Source organism: Lampetra fluviatilis, chromosome 1, assembly GCF_964198595.1.
Source record: "Lampetra fluviatilis chromosome 1, kcLamFluv1.1, whole genome shotgun sequence".
In the NCBI taxonomy this organism is placed as follows: domain Eukaryota; kingdom Metazoa; phylum Chordata; class Hyperoartia; order Petromyzontiformes; family Petromyzontidae; genus Lampetra; species Lampetra fluviatilis.
This window is the reverse complement of record NC_136275.1, coordinates 1,135,188-1,150,950: the sequence shown is the minus strand read 5'-3', so window position 1 is coordinate 1,150,950 and position 15,763 is coordinate 1,135,188. Positions and strand designations below refer to the sequence as shown.

The 15,763-nt window shown below is 47.0% G+C and overlaps 1 protein-coding gene across 6 annotated transcripts in view; it reads right to left on the bottom strand.

Annotated features, from left to right (window-relative positions):
• Nucleotides 1–15,763, bottom strand: part of LOC144947086 (tensin-3-like) — a 132,022-nt gene that overhangs the window by 36,078 nt on the left and 80,181 nt on the right. For 5 of the 6 annotated variants that reach the window (XM_078876311.1, XM_078876367.1, XM_078876444.1 and 2 more), the window contains one exon: nucleotides 2,342–2,380. In XM_078876311.1, coding sequence (XP_078732437.1) covers nucleotides 2,342–2,380 — 39 coding nt within the window. Of the gene's footprint in view, nucleotides 1–2,341; nucleotides 2,381–4,894; nucleotides 5,170–15,763 lie in introns of those variants that run through there. The other variant, XM_078876600.1, reaches the window with a different exon arrangement.

Sequence of the window (15,763 nt, the reverse complement as noted above, 5' to 3'; positions counted from 1 at the left end):
GTGACACGCCATGCGGTGGTCATGGGAGGAGGTGTTTGCGGGGGGGGGGGGCTGCTAGACAGGTACTGTACATAATCTCACGCTCACCGCACTGGCGCCTAAACAGCATACCAGAAGTCATCGCTGCGATTTGCGGGCAGCTGTTCAAACCTCAGTGCGGTTGTACTCGTGCGGTCATTCCCTGAAAGGCCGTCGCAATCAAAATATTTCATAATTTGTAAACATCTGCACGACAAAGTCGGCGCACATTGAAGGTAATAAATTAAATGCTGTATTGTATTGCACTCCATGGATTTTAAAATTAAATACACAATGCTAATTATACCGACACTGTGGGCACTGGACAGCAAATCAGGAGGTGAGAGTAGTTATTCACTCGTTTAGATACCAGACCAACAGCAACAACAAAAACATCCGTCTATGTATGTATACCTGTTGAACTTCTTTCGCACCGTACATAGCCAATCGCAGGTGCGGGGGAAGGACAACAACACTAAACAGCAGCAACAACAGATGTCGCGGCAGCGCAATGGTTATAGCGCGCAACGCACTTGCAATGCAGTGGTCGCAGGTTCAAACTCCAGCAGCACCCGTCTGCATTCTGTAAATTGAAAGTGGTGCTCAATCCAGTTCAAGTGAAAGGTGCCCACTGAAAGGGATTCAAGTCCAAGTGATTTCCTGACCAAATGAGCATTGAGGTGGTGCTCACCTCCCATGAGCCAGCGGTGTCAATTCCACATTCCTATGGCGGGGAAGAGTCTATGCTTAGAACAACCTCTATTGACTTCCCCAAAAAGTTGCATTTCTTGTCTTCACACCGGAGGGAGGGATGATGGTCTGATTGAAACCGCAACCAGGATTGTAAGTTGTGAGCCGCCCTCTCTATCCCTCTCTCTCTCTCCTGCTAAGCCACCTGGCGGTCTTAAACAAAGCGGTGTTCAATCCAGTTCAGGTCACCAGCGGTGTCCACTGAATGGGATTAGGCGGTGACAAGTGGCTGCGCGGCAACCCCATTCATCTTGTGTGCACGGAGAAGGCGGCTACTGAAAACTAGAACACGATCCAACCCTAGTAGGGTGAATATGACCGCAAATTAATGTTTGCTTTTGCTTCTTCCTCTTTACACATTGTGCCTTTGTGCCAGGACGCGCGGCCGAGAAAATCAACAATTTGCAGTATTAAAAAACAACAGTGAAACAGCACGAGAGAATTAGCGCCTTTTCTTCGTTAAAGCCAAAACAAATACAAGTAGTTCTGCTTTACAATAAGGCCACAACAGTGGAGAAAAAATAAAAATAGGGTGAATGGTTGTAGGCGCGCGCATGAGACCTCAATCTAGTTTCCCCGATGAAAACCGAATTCTACCTTTCCCGTTGGCGCAGACACACAGGTAGCCCATATTATGTGAAACCGTACTTTACGCTCCAGTGTACGCAGCCTAAATAAGGGCCCAGCTATTCCACAACGGGGATTTAACAGAAGTTATGTAACGGTGACCAAGCCGAAGCTCAAAGTGCATGCATCGAATGGTGTGTTTGGGAATCAACTTGTATGTTTCGTACGCAATTGGTTCATGTCGCCTCTGAAGCCAGCCATTGGAGGCACTATCATTTAGCGCAGTGTTAAAATAAAACTCAGTAAGTTTTAGGATGAAATCTCAGCCCTGTATCTTGCATCGCTGGGGGGTGTGAATAGTTCCTCACCAAGAGATATCTGAGATTGCATCAATATCGTGACAAGTATCGTGGCCTTACGTAGGACGCGTCGCGAGACAGGACGATGGCCGATGCTCAAGACAAACTACGGAGTGGCAGCCAAGGAATTGAACGCCTCTGATTCTGATGCTACACCCACTGCGGAGATGAAGCAATGGATCTATTTTTGCTAATTGGTGGATTTTAACATTGCAGGATCATGAAGGATGGTGAGAGCTAGGGAATGTCTTTCATCCAACAGTGAATTGACCATAGCTGATGATGATGAATGGCCATGGGACTACAACATAAACACTACATTTCTGGAGCGTGTTTATGAGTCAAACATTACAAGAAAGTATAATAAGCGAATAGGCACTAGCAAATAAGTAATAAAACAACAATGCCATTAAAAAAATCATTAAGCACAGATTGAACGTCACATTTCAGTTACTTTAGCCACAATAGTTACTGAAAAGGTCACCTCAAAAGTCAACAGACCTGGGGGTTTTTTCCAGCACAAAGGAACGCGGTGTAACATTTATCAAAAGTCACAGGATGTCAAAGTTCAAGACGACGTGGGTTTGTTTGTTTGTTGACGTCAAGGGCGAGGGCACCGTGATGGTGGCGGCGGCGTCGTTACTCACCAACTCGTAGTTGACCGGAGCGGCGCACGGACCTGCCACCTGAAACAGAGACGCGACATCAATGGTGAGTTCCAGCGGCCACCGCGGCTACAACGTTCGGACGTGACAGTAACGAGCAACAAACGGCACGGGCCGCGTGTGTCCACTAAAACAAAACGCTTTTGTACATTTCTTTAGAGAATTTTCGAGAACCAAATGGCACGGTAATTTGCAAACATTAAACGCTGCAATTATCTGAATTCCAAACCCGAAACCGCAGGAAATGTTGGTGGAATACGCATTCAAAATTAATTTGCACACCGTATGGCTAGCACAAACAAATACATGTGCATTTTTTTATTAAGGTAATATGAGAAGTATTTTTGTAATTAAAAAAATGGTGTTTATTTTACGATGTGAGCCATCTAAATTATTCCATACCAGGCCGACCAATAAGTGAGTATGCACGTCTCAAAATCACTCCGCAAAACTCTTTGAATGCCCACGTGGTTTGAAATATTGACCGTCTAATATTGTGATCAAAACGTACGTAACAATCACACAGATGTCATTATCCCGTCACAAATCTCATCAGGGTTTTTGAAATCAAGGGGAGGGTGGCATTGTCAGTGATAGAAAGCACCGCTTTATCACAACATATAAAGAGATGCCCTCACATCAACACTCTCAACACACAGAGTATTTTGCGTTCCACGCTTCTCCACGCATGCCTAATAATACGTATTACCTTAAAAGACAGTAATCACGGTTTGTTTTGGCTAACACTCTGGCCTATGTGGACACCCTAGTGAGCTCCCCATGTCCATGTGTGGCTGTGAAGCGGCCTTGTAATCGCTGCCCTAGGGACATGGGCCCACTGCACGCCACGGATACCTAGGCTGAGCTCCATGCCTCGCCCCCGTGGGCTTGCAGCTGTTGTGCTCGAGCAGGCATGTCACCCACACAAGTCTAGGCAATGTGCCACATCTTCACATCTATTGACTCGCGCATGCCTGGGTTACAATGCCACTTCCTCTACCACTTTTAAGAAAAGCGCTCGATTATTTTTCGCTATAAACGGTGACAACGGCGATTCCCATATTGAGGTGAGAGAACCATAATGTTGAATTAACTTGTCACTCTTATTAAAACAAACAAAACATACATGTTTTCGAGTTACTTTGCACTTTTGACAACCGTGAAAACGAGTTATGGCTGTGTAAGTAGAGAGGCTTACGGGGATGGGCATTCAGTACAAAGATTACAGGAAGAATGCTCCGTGCTCAACAGACTTTCTCAAATATTAAAGAAAGACACCTCCAGGCGCGAAGCACCACGTTTGTCAAATAATTTGCCCTATAAATAATTTTCAACTTCCCAAGCCAGCTGGTATTTCAAGGGAATTATAGAACAATATATGCGTGCAAACAGTGCCACAAGTACAATACAAATTTTAGACCTCTGCAAACAGATTCAAAGGTAGTGACTTCAACTGAGAACAATTCAGCCACACATGAAGTAAGAAATGTAAGAATTGCTGCATTTGAAAAGGGTAAAAGTGCTCAAACTCCACTGATTTGCAGTTTTAAAATATTTCACGCCCTATAATTTCAAAACATATTTAGGCCGATTACAAGACAAAATCTCCCTGTGAAATTACACACAGTATTTTCAGCAGAGAATCCCAACTCCACGGTTGCATTTCGATTTAAAGCTTTCGTGACTGCAGGGATTCATCTTCTTGGTTCTTTCGGTAAAGTCACGTAGAAGGGAAGTAATAAAATAATAAAAATAAAACATAATACAATTATTCTCACGACGTTTCGGCCACAACGCAAGTAGCCGTCCTCAGGTGAAAACCAGGTCTGTCGAGGCGACAGCGTCTCATTCATTACTTCCTTTCTACGTGACTTTACCGAAAGAACCAAGAAGATGAATCCACGGTTGCAATTGTGTTTTATATGTAACTACACATCAGATGCCAAGGCAATAAAACGAAAATAAAACAGGGCACTTTGACCCCCCGTGGGGGTCACCATCTCAAGAGAAGCCGACTGGTCCTCCTGCTGGGAGTTATGTGAACCCCACAGGAGTCTGATGCCCTCTGCAAGGGAATTCCTGGTCAGGATCCAATGGGTCCACAGTTCTACATTTCCCAGTGAGATTATTTCAATGCCTGTCAGTGTTGTAAATAAAACCCTGCCGCGGTAACAAAACAAGAAATGTTCCATAAGTAATATTTTGAATGCGATTGTACTACCTGTTTATATATTCGTCGTACATTCAGATAATGTATTTCATATATAATTTAATATTTCCACCGTTAACACAGATTCACTATTTTATCCATGCACACAGTATGCACGGACCACAACAATGACATCGTAACATTATATTCAAGTGCTTCAGAGACACTTTGAATGGAAATATCTGTACAGGTGCATTTTTTCAACGTCGCATTACAAAATACCGCGCTGGTACTCTACATTGTGATTTATCAAAAACGAATTGGATATTCGTCCTCAAAAGCTTATAATCCCACTCCCAACATCCCCAAATAAATAATTACCTTACCTGGACACTCTGCGTCTTTATCAACAAGCACCTTGCAATGCCAGCAACCTTGCTTGTAACCGTTGTTTTGTTTGTTTGAGCAACGACTTACTTTTCAAAAAAAAAAATTACTCCCAAAAATTTAGTTGTGACAAAACGATCAGGGGCGCGACGGGCATAGCGACGGGCAGAGAGAGAGAGACGCGTCGCCTCGCTCGCTCGCTCAGACAGCAGCCAGCCAGCCAGGGGCCTCCTGTCCAGACGCACTCCGCTCGCTCTCCCTCCCTCCCTGCCTGCCTCTCTCCCTGCCTCTCTCCCTGCCTCTCTCTCTCGCTCGCCCGTCTGTTACTGTACACCGCGGAACCGCTGCACGCTGGTGCACGACCTTATCGGCCCCGAGCATCTGAGGAATGCGCCGGGGCTTAAGAGATCCTGCCGGGCTCCACTAAAAGAGGAGCACAAACATCCCCGGCGCACGAAGCCGCCGCCGCCACCGCCGCCGCTTCTCCTCCTCATCGACCCACGGCAGCGCCAGCAGTTGCGCAATAAAAACAGTCCTGGAGCTGATGAACTTTGGGGCTGGCGGGGGGGTGGTTATTTAAATATTCTCATTAAGGCTCAGTTTGAAAAGTGGGCATTCTTATGGGTCAAAAAATACCGCTGGCAATTGAAGTGTTGAAAAATCGCTTTTTTGAGGAAACCTAAATTGAGATTTAACAAATTAATAAATTTAACTTCTTAAGAAACTATTTTCCTCCCTCCTTAAACTCTCGAAAAGAACCCCCTAAATGGTAGTGGTGTAATTGTACAATATCAACACTAAACACACTCCCATTTCCGACTCGCATTTAGACCGCGGTCCATTTACATTCTTGACATAAATCACGAGTGCTGTTTTAAAAATCCTGTCACCAAACCTCATCTCGCGCATAACGACCCAAGAATTTATGGAATGAAATAATAAAGGCCACGTGGCCTTAGACTGACTCACCGCGAAGGAATAACAAAGTATGGATTCAGTTTTGTCGTTAAACGTTTCCGTAACCCTTCCACCACAGCAGTCCGTACGATGCGATTAAAACGAATCTGTCTACGCATAGACCATGCATGACAAGCACGCACGCACACACACACGCACACGTAGTCCACCCACACAGTGCAACAGAAGAAAGTGTTTGACACTCGCGGAAAAATGAGCCCAGGAACAAGTATAACCCGTAAAAACAAAGTTTTTCACTATAAATCCTTTATATGCGTGGCGGCTAGAGTCCTCTCGTCCTCTGGCTTGAGATGGCTGCCACCTATGGGTCAGATGATTGCATGGCACCATTAAGCAATTGGTAATTAAATATAATATTTTTGTCCTAAAAAGTGTAAAATTTTAGAAAAAATTTTCACGAACATTAATTGTCACGCACAACGAGTCTGTGTGGAAAATGTCAGCTCGATTGGATCACGGGAAGTGGGTTAAAAAACGACCGAAAGATGTGCACGGTCGTAAGCGCGCAAGCAAGCAAGCGCGCAAGTGAACTTAATATAAAGGATTTAAAAAGTGTTTGACACTCGCGGAAAAATGAACCCACGAAAAAGGCGAACGGGTCGGGAAATAACCACGGTCGATCAACACAACTCATCCGACGAGTATGGCCAGTACTGTCACTCAACAACACAAAAAAACCCATACGTCTCTCTCACAAGCCTCCTTTCTTTGACACAAGTGTTACACTCGTCCTCGAGTCGCGTGGGCTTTGAGAGCATCGCCGAGCACACCTCTCACGAAGACGGCGACTTATTTAGTTCGTGGGATTCGCGTCGTGTCCTCGTGGGACCTTGCAATTGCGCATCTGACAAAGATGCATCCTTAGGCGCAGCCTCTCTCTCTCTTTTTTTTTACCTCTGACAAGCTTCATCTGTCGGCTGGGCCTCCATGCATTCCTGCGAAGCCCCCACATGAGTGATCAGATTACAGGTAATACGGGAGAGCAACGAAGAATGAAGACAAAGCTCAGCGAGAGATAAAGGCGGTGACCAAGGCGCAGAATTCGAGCAGCACCTTGGAAAGGATGAAGCGCACAGAAGCTGCTTTCTGAATTTAATGAGTTGGTATCTACGATAACAAAAAAAAATTGTTGAAGACGTCCAATTCCAAATCGTGTCTACAAGAAATATAAACAGCAGCACTAATTTCCGTTCATGTTCTCGAATAGATATACTCAACAATATTAAAACATGATAGCACCATCGTAAAAGTGCTGCACGTACAGGAATGTACTTCACCATACCCATAATTAGCTGCAACTATGTGAGGGCCATACCCCAAGGAGGACGTTCATCTTTTCACAAGTGTATTTGTTGTTGTCACGAATACATGAATAAAGCAGCGGTTCCTCAGAATTGCCCTACCGTGAGACACAGCGGCGGTGAGGCGAAAGGAGACCACGCACGCACGCACAGATAGCGGAGTATTTTTCGCAAACAATCCTCGGCCCCCTTTTCACAAACAAGCAAAGAAAAAAGCCATCAAAGCCACCGGAGGAGACCCCGCTAAAGTACCGACGCAGTGGCAGGTGAGCGTGGAGGGGGCATTGGAGGTGGGTGGAGGGGGCTTTCGAGACCCAAGACCCATTCCAGACAGATTTCGCCCACGGCGCAGCAGCAGCAGCAGACAAACACGAATGTCCGAGCTGTCTTTTCGGGGGGGAGGGTTTCAGAGCTTCTCCGCGGCTCTCGTGCCACGCGGGGGCTCGAGCCGCTGACGCAGGTAAGGGCTGCAAGCTCGCGCACCTGCCGATACATTCCTGGCCGACAAAAAAGTGCGCCTTCGAATCCATCAACCAGCGCCGCTCACGCACTGTTTTTACTCTTGGCATGGTTTTGTCCGTTCTCGTGAAGAAAGAATAAGAAAAAAACTTTCGAGCATACTTTTGCTTCTCCACTTATATATTAATATATCTACATTTTTGTTTAATCTTTAGACCGACGTACAGGACTGTACGCAGTACAATTTGGATTTACATCACGTTTAAAAATGTGATCGCAATCGCAAGAAGCTCTAAAAGAAACGGCGGGAACACTTATTTAACAGAGAGGCAGCCGGCCAGTCATAGGCGGAGGGACAAAATGAAGATGTTGAACTTGAACAGGTGCAGGCAAGGCCGTAGCCATGGAGTCAACATTGGGGGGGACCAAATCGTTCAGGGGGTCTGGAGGTCCCCCCCCAGAAAAATATCTAAATTTGAAAACTCATTTCCTGCCATTTCCTGCCTTAAATATAAGAAAACTCACTAACACACAGGATGGACTTTTTATGTTTTACAATCCTGTCTAATAGTGTATTGTATGAAATTGCTCTTTTTTCTGTTTTACCTTTTCTTGTTTCATTGTATGTAATGGCAGAGATTATGGATGAATCAAGTACAACCATAACCACAATCATAGAAACAGAAATCTATTTTATAGCAATATATTGGGGGGGGGGGCATTTTGAGCATATTTGAATATTGGGGGAGATGTGCCCCCCCCTAATATAATATAATTATGGTCTTGGGTGCAGGGGGTTATCAGCACGGATTGCTGGAGAAGGCAGCAGCAGCAGGAGGCTGAGAAGTGACGCCCCATCGCGTGAAGGTTCACTGGAGGTTTCAACATATTGGCCTGAAGCTTGATAGCACCCATCTTTAGGTGGGAATTTGAGAATTTTATTAAAGGATATGAATGCGAGTAGCTTCACACGTGAATTGCACACTGCTTGCATTCACGTAACTTAAAGTGGGAAACAGTGTGCAAATGATCGACTGAATATTATGAACACAAAGATAAAATCTACGTGTTTGTAAATCAATTTACATTCTTATCAAAGCCACCGATTCAAACCCATGGACAGATGATTTTTTGTTATTTTCATGATTTACGAAAAAGTTATGTTCTACCCCTTGCAATGTTCACATCTCGTCCGCACGCCCCAGACCACTGCCTCTGGGATTGTACCCGCAGCCTCTGTCACGATCCTAACTCTCCACTGGTTGCACCTATTTATTATTGATGTCGTTCAAAACTTTCTTTTATTCAGTTTAAGCAGTCGCGTTCATGAGACATAATGTGTTGTGCTGGGGAGCTACACACCAAGGTAGCCGGCATTCAACAACGCGCATCATGAATTGCCGTTTGACAAAATAAAATTGCGACGATACGGCATTGCCCACTAAATGTAGTATTTGTTGGCAAAATACGCGTGGTTTGTCACTCTCCCATGAAATTCCAGTTCATCACACCACCATGGCTAGCCGACACAACAACAAAGCTTCAGCCTAGATCTAAATAGTCACCATCTACGATGGGGTTTTTTTGTTTTTAAAACGAGATCAAACTCTTTCACGAGGCGGAGCGTGTAAGCATGCTATAAACACCACCGTCATATTCCTTTTCTGCATTTCACATGGCAAAAGTGTTTCGGGGAAAATGTAAGTCTTAAAAATGAGACTTGCAAAGGATTTATTTTACAGAATTGTAACCCCCCCCCACAAACCGACGAGACCCTGAGGTCACTTGTTCAGAGTAAATCGATTTTGCGCTGCATTTTAGAAAGCACAGCGTATATCACTAACCCAACACTAGAAATGTACACATCGTCAAAAATATACCGTGCGTTCCTCTTGTGCAACTTTCTCCGCTGGCCCAGACGTCGAACAGGCAAAAGGCCTGCGGGTATCAGGACTCCCACATCGGCCCATGATAAGGGGGGGGGGGCATTAGCGAAAGGTCAAGAACATCGTCCGTTTTGACGTTTTTCGTGAGTGGCAGCACGGCATCCCAGATCGCACGCAGATAGCGCCATTCCACGCCGTACAGTCTGTCCCCCACATACTGGAGCCCTTCTTCAGATTTACTGCGAAACATTGTTCCAGTCACTCATTGCATGAGAATGTATTTGAGAGCGTGCAAGCGTAACCGCTGCACCGCAGCACAATATTGTTCTCCGCGACTCCAGGCACAACAAACAAACACGCACACATCTCTGTGGACAATCGGTGCACAATGCACACGCACGCGGACACACCAAGGCTCGCACACGCACAAATGTTCCAGCTCTGTACAAACAGGCAGAGGAAACACGGGGGGGGGGGCAGGAGGGGGGGGGCTCGCTAGCGGGAAAAGGCAGAGAGGAAAACATGTGGGGCCTGGCTCCGGGCCCCGTGCCATCATAACTCACGGGAAGAGCCGACGCCCTCGCTCGCCCTCAGGGAATCTCAGCCCGGAGAATATAACGCGCCCGGAGAGGCGGTGGTTAGTTACGCCGTGCCCGGAGCATTCGTAACGGCGCATGAGCTCGTTGCTCGACACTTCCACGGTCGTGATATCGCACGTAATGAATCTAGCGCAGTTAACGACTGGACAAGTAACACCGGTTAGTGCTCAATACTTATTCATTTTTGTCGATAAAAACAAAAAACTGATCCAGGCGTGCGTTAAAACAAATCTGACATTTTTTTAGGTTTACCAGAGTGGGATAATCTTGATTTGAAGCTTTCGTGACTGCAGGAATCCATACTCTTTACCGAAAGAACCAAAGAGTACAGAGTGGGATAGTTGTTCAGAATGAATGCTGCCATTCTAACATTCGTCTTCTTCTTAGAGACCCCATCATCCTTCCTTACCAAACATTCGGGGTTGCTTTTCAAAGAGTGGCAGATGCAGTTGTGATCAAGTCGCCACTTAATTACACCAAATTATTTTTCGTCTTAAAAAAAAAACACCAACATGATGATATTCCAACTTTCCTACCAGAAATGCGTCCCTTGTCATGAAACTGACAAACTCAAGCTGGGCTATAGAAAATGAGGGTAACGCTCCTGAGAAACGCCTTTTTCCTGCAGCATGCGTCGTCACGCTACATTTACAGAAAATGGGGAACGGCGGGGGGGAGGCATGGCCCGATGGGAATGTAGAGGATTTATCTTCAGTATGCGAATCGGACGGCATTCAGGAACCCACACAGACACGCACGCCACGACTCCTCACTCTTTACGATGCGGCGATTGTGTTCCACTAATGCAGCGGTCGGCAAACCAAAATAACAAGAGGGAGACATTTTTTTCGAATTCGGTTGTGTCGAAAAAAAAACAACCCCTCGATATTTCAAGAACCGCAACGAACTGTGAATAACGCGTCACGAAGCAGCGGTCCTTACAGAGCCGCACGCGGCTGCAGAACCGCAGGTCGAAATGTCCAGAGTAGGGTCCAGAGTAGGGTCCAGAGCCGCCCTTGCCGAGACAGACCTTGCACGAGATGCCCGTAATGTGCTCTGCCTTCTCTCGTCGAATCCCCGGGGTGAATTTTACAAATGGGCAACAGCTGAACGTCTTCGCCGGTGTTTAGAATGAATCCGCCCCACAATTTCACGTGTGCTAAGCCCCTGTTATGCCCCATTCATCATGCTTCTGCGTGTGTCAGTGGGCGTTTAGTAATGGTTTAAAGTGGCAATCGTGACGTGACGCATTTTACTACTATTACAAAATATCGTTGCCGTTGTGATTTAAAGAGCAACTTCAAAAAGGTCACATTAAGGGTACTTAAAAAAAAATAAACAAGGAAATTAATTTCACATCAAACAGCCACGACACAATGTGATAATGACTTGGAGAACAAGAAAAGTCGTTTCATGGAAAATTCCCACTAAAAACGACCCACGCGGGCCTTGTTGATTAAAGCGGTCCACCACCACACAAAGGCAGGAAGGGGCTCCAGAGTAGTTCATTCAAGCCCAAATGCCCTCCCCGATAAGAAATGGGTTTGAATGAAGGAAAAATAATAACTTTCCCACCAGAAGCACAACGCTGGAACTTAAACACGTGTGCAATGCGGTGTAAATATCAAAAAAAAATTAAACGTGCACGGAATCCGCATTTTGATTCTGTAACACCACCGTTTGAATTGAAGAGGCGTTCTAACGCATTCTCATAGCAACTCTCAGCACTTAGGGCACAAGTGAATGCATGCAAAGGTTCTACCACGTAAGTTTTCGCTGTCGTGCTGCTACGAAATAGGCACCGATGTCCGACGTTTCGCTCCACGTTCTGGGAGCATTTTCAGGAACCGACCTGGGAACTTTTTCAGGAACTGACCTGAAGAAGATCCCAGTACGTGGCGCGAAACGTCGGACAGCGTACCGAACAACCCCGCGGTACAACCCAAAAACACACGTGAGAGCTGTCTCTGGATGAAGATGCAGCAGAGTGAATTGAGACAGCCGCTATCGGACCTGGAGAGCCGTGAGCTGCGACTGAACCATCCACACAGCTTCATACACGATATGGTGCCATGTAACCAGTTCCTTCAGGAAATAGCATTCAATCAATGAGTGGAAATATTTTTTAAAAAACCTCCCCAACTAAGGAAAGTAAAAAAAAGCCATTGTTCAACTTGTTGTGTTTGCTGCATGACTTACTCTCACTTTTCATACCTGCCCAGTCAAGGCCCTGCTCATGAGGTGGACAAGCTGAGAGCGCCAACTCGTAAGAGCGAAACAAAACAAAAACACTTAAAGGATCACTTTTAACGGCGTTGCCGATTTCGTGCGGAATTTCAAAAAAATAAATCACGATAATCACGAGATATTTACAACGTGGAAACATGCCAGACGAGAGCAATGCCTTTCATCAGCAGAAAGCAGGATACATGGGAAAGTGCAGTGATACAGAAAAATTCGTGTGTCAATTAACACCCTAACCCAGAGAGAGAGAGATAATTTCGGCCTTGTTCGTGTGATAGAATGCAGAGGTGGGTTACGCTCAGAGCTGCTATCACCACCAGCACCATCGCGAGCCTGGGACAACCCTCGTAGCAGCGCCACAATAACACAACGACGGCGTTGAGCAACACACAAAAAAAAGTTGTTAAAAGATGAAAGACCAAAAACATGTCGGCTCACGGACGCGCTCGCCTTTGTGAGATGCTCATCAGATATGAACATGTTGATGCTTTAGTGTATCAGTACAGGCCACAAGGATGATAAATGATAGTGTAGTGTGACGGTCTGTATAACATTGCTTTGCCCATACAAGTCGTGTCTGGTTTACGGCATCAGCCAATGAAATGTTAACGTTGCAAGTATTTCTAAAAACACTCATGTTTCCCAGTTCCTATCTCCCCATACTTGATGGCTTTCAACACAAAGCAGTCTGGTTGATGGATGCTCCAGCACTCATTGATTCACTCGCTCACTGACGATCAGTCGCCTGCCTATCACTCTTCTACCTCGACTACCATTCTTACGCTCCTGCATGACGCTTCTTTCACACTTCTGCGGCCGTCTGGAACGCTCTTCCTTCCAATATTAGGAAGCCACTGGAGCGATGCACTTTTGAATCGTCTAGTTTGAAAAGTAATTTCTTTAGAACTGCGTTTTGTGTTTAGTTTTTTATCTTCCCCCGCAACCTCCGATTAGCACGGTTGGCTACGTACGGTGCGAAAGAAGTTCAACATGCATAGGTTACTGTTCCCACGAACTTAACTCCTTGAATCCTCACACAGCTCGACTTTCTAATTCCCTCTTATTATGTGTGTGTTTAACTTCTTTCGCACCATACATAACCAACCGCACTAATCGGAGGTGCGGGGGAAGGACAACACACTAAACACAAAAAGCAGTTCTAAAGGAAACGAGTTTTCATTCTACAACTTTGGTCAATTTCATCTCATCTCTCGACCGCCTTCAGCGCTATTGTTTGTTGCTGACTGCTTGGTTGTCATGGGCCTGTACTCAGCAACTGATTTTTTTTATCCTCCCCATTTTTTTTCCTATGAAGAAAGAAAAGCCATTCATAAATGGTGCAAGAGGCTGCCGCTGTAACTGCCCTCTTTGTTATACATCTCACACGAAGACCGTCACCCCACACGCGTGTCTTGATGCACGCGCAGATGTGAGATGCAAGCACAGCAGAAGAATGCATTCCAGAAACATTTTCGGTGGATTTTGTGTGGAAATGCACAACAGATCTTTTTTTGAGGGGGGGGGGGGGCAAACCGATGTGCAGTAAATGCAAGCCAGACATCGAAATGTTGAAGAGCAAAAATAATTTGGCTTCCAATACACAGTTCAATTGGTGGCGACCTAGGAGCCAAAACACCAACAGAACACTTCGCCAAATGACACACAATCAACTGCAATGCGCACGTATCTGTTAATCCACTGCTGGACGAAGACCTTACCACGCACGCCTTGCGCGTCCGCGTCTGAGGGGCACGCGGCCACTGCGTTGGTGAGCGTGAGGAGGTGAGGGCAGCAGAGTACAACGACTCGTTCGTTGGTGAGCGTGAGGAGGTGAGGGCAGCAGAGTACAACGACTCGTTCGTTGGTGAGCGTGAGGAGGTGAGGGCAGCAGAGTACAACGACTCGTTCGTTGGTGAGCGTGAGGAGGTGAGGGCAGCAGAGTACAACGACTCGTTCGTTGGTGAGCGTGAGGAGGTGAGGGCAGCAGAGTACAACGACTCGTTCGTTGGTGAGCGTGAGGAGGTGAGGGCAGCAAATTACAACGACTCATTCGTTGGTGAGCGTGAGGAGATAAGGGCAGCAGAGTACAACGACTCGTTCGTTGGTGAGCGTGAGGAGGTGAGGGCAGCAGAGTACAACGACTCATTCGATGGTGAGCGTGAGGAGGTGAGGGCAGCAGAATACAACTACTGGTTCGTTGGTGAGCGTGAGGAGGTGAGGGCAGCAGAAGACAACGACTCATTCGATGGTGAGCGTGAGGAGGTGAGGGCAGCAGAATACAACGACTGGTTCGTTGGTGAGCGTGAGGAGGTGAGGGCAGCAGAGTACAACGACTGGTTCGTTGGTGAGCGTGAGGAGGTGAGGGCAGCAGAGTACAACGACTCATTCGTTGGTGAGCGTGAGGAGGTGAGGGCAGCAGAATACAACGACTGGTTCGTTGGTGAGCGTGAGGAGGTGAGGGCAGCAGAGTACAACGACTCATTCGTTGGTGAGCGTGAGGTGAGGGCAGCAGAGTACAACGACTGGTTCGTTGGTGAGCGTGAGGAGGTGAGGGCAGCAGAGTACAACGACTCGTTCGTTGGTGAGCGTGAGGAGGTGAGGGCAGCAGAGTACAATGACTCGTTCGTTGGTGAGCGTGAGGAGGTGAGGGCAGCAGAGTACAACGACTCGTTCGTTGGTGAGCGTGAGGAGGTGAGGGCAGCAGAGTACAACGACTCGTTCGATGGTGAGCGTGAGGAGGTGAGGGCAGCAGAGTACAACGACTCGTTCGTTGGTGAGCGTGAGGAGGTGAGGGCAGCAGAGTATAACGACTCGTTCGATGGTGAGCGTGAGGAGGTGAGGGCAGCAGAGTACAACGACTCGTTCGTTGGTGAGCGTGAGGAGGTGAGGGCAGCAGAGTACAATGACTCGTTCGTTGGTGAGCGTGAGGAGGTGAGGGCAGCAGAGTACAACGACTCGTTCGTTGGTGAGCGTGAGGAGGTGAGGGCAGCAGAGTACAACGACTCGTTCGATGGTGAGCGTGAGGAGGTGAGGGCAGCAGAGTACAACGACTCGTTCGTTGGTGAGCGTGAGGAGGTGAGGGCAGCAGAGTACAACGACTCGTTCGATGGTGAGCGTGAGGAGGTGAGGGCAGCAGAGTACAACGACTCGTTCGATGGTGAGCGTGAGGAGGTGAGGGCAGCAGAGTACAACGACTCGTTCGTTGGTGAGCGTGAGGAGGTGAGGGCAGCAGAGTACAACGACTCGTTCGTTGGTGAGCGTGAGGAGGTGAGGGCAGCAGAGTACAACGACTCGTTCGTTGGTGAGCGTGAGGAGGTGAGGGCAGCAGAGGACAACGTCTCGTTCGTTGGTGAGCGTGAGGAGGTGAGGGCAGCAGAGTACAACGACTCGTTCGTTGGTGA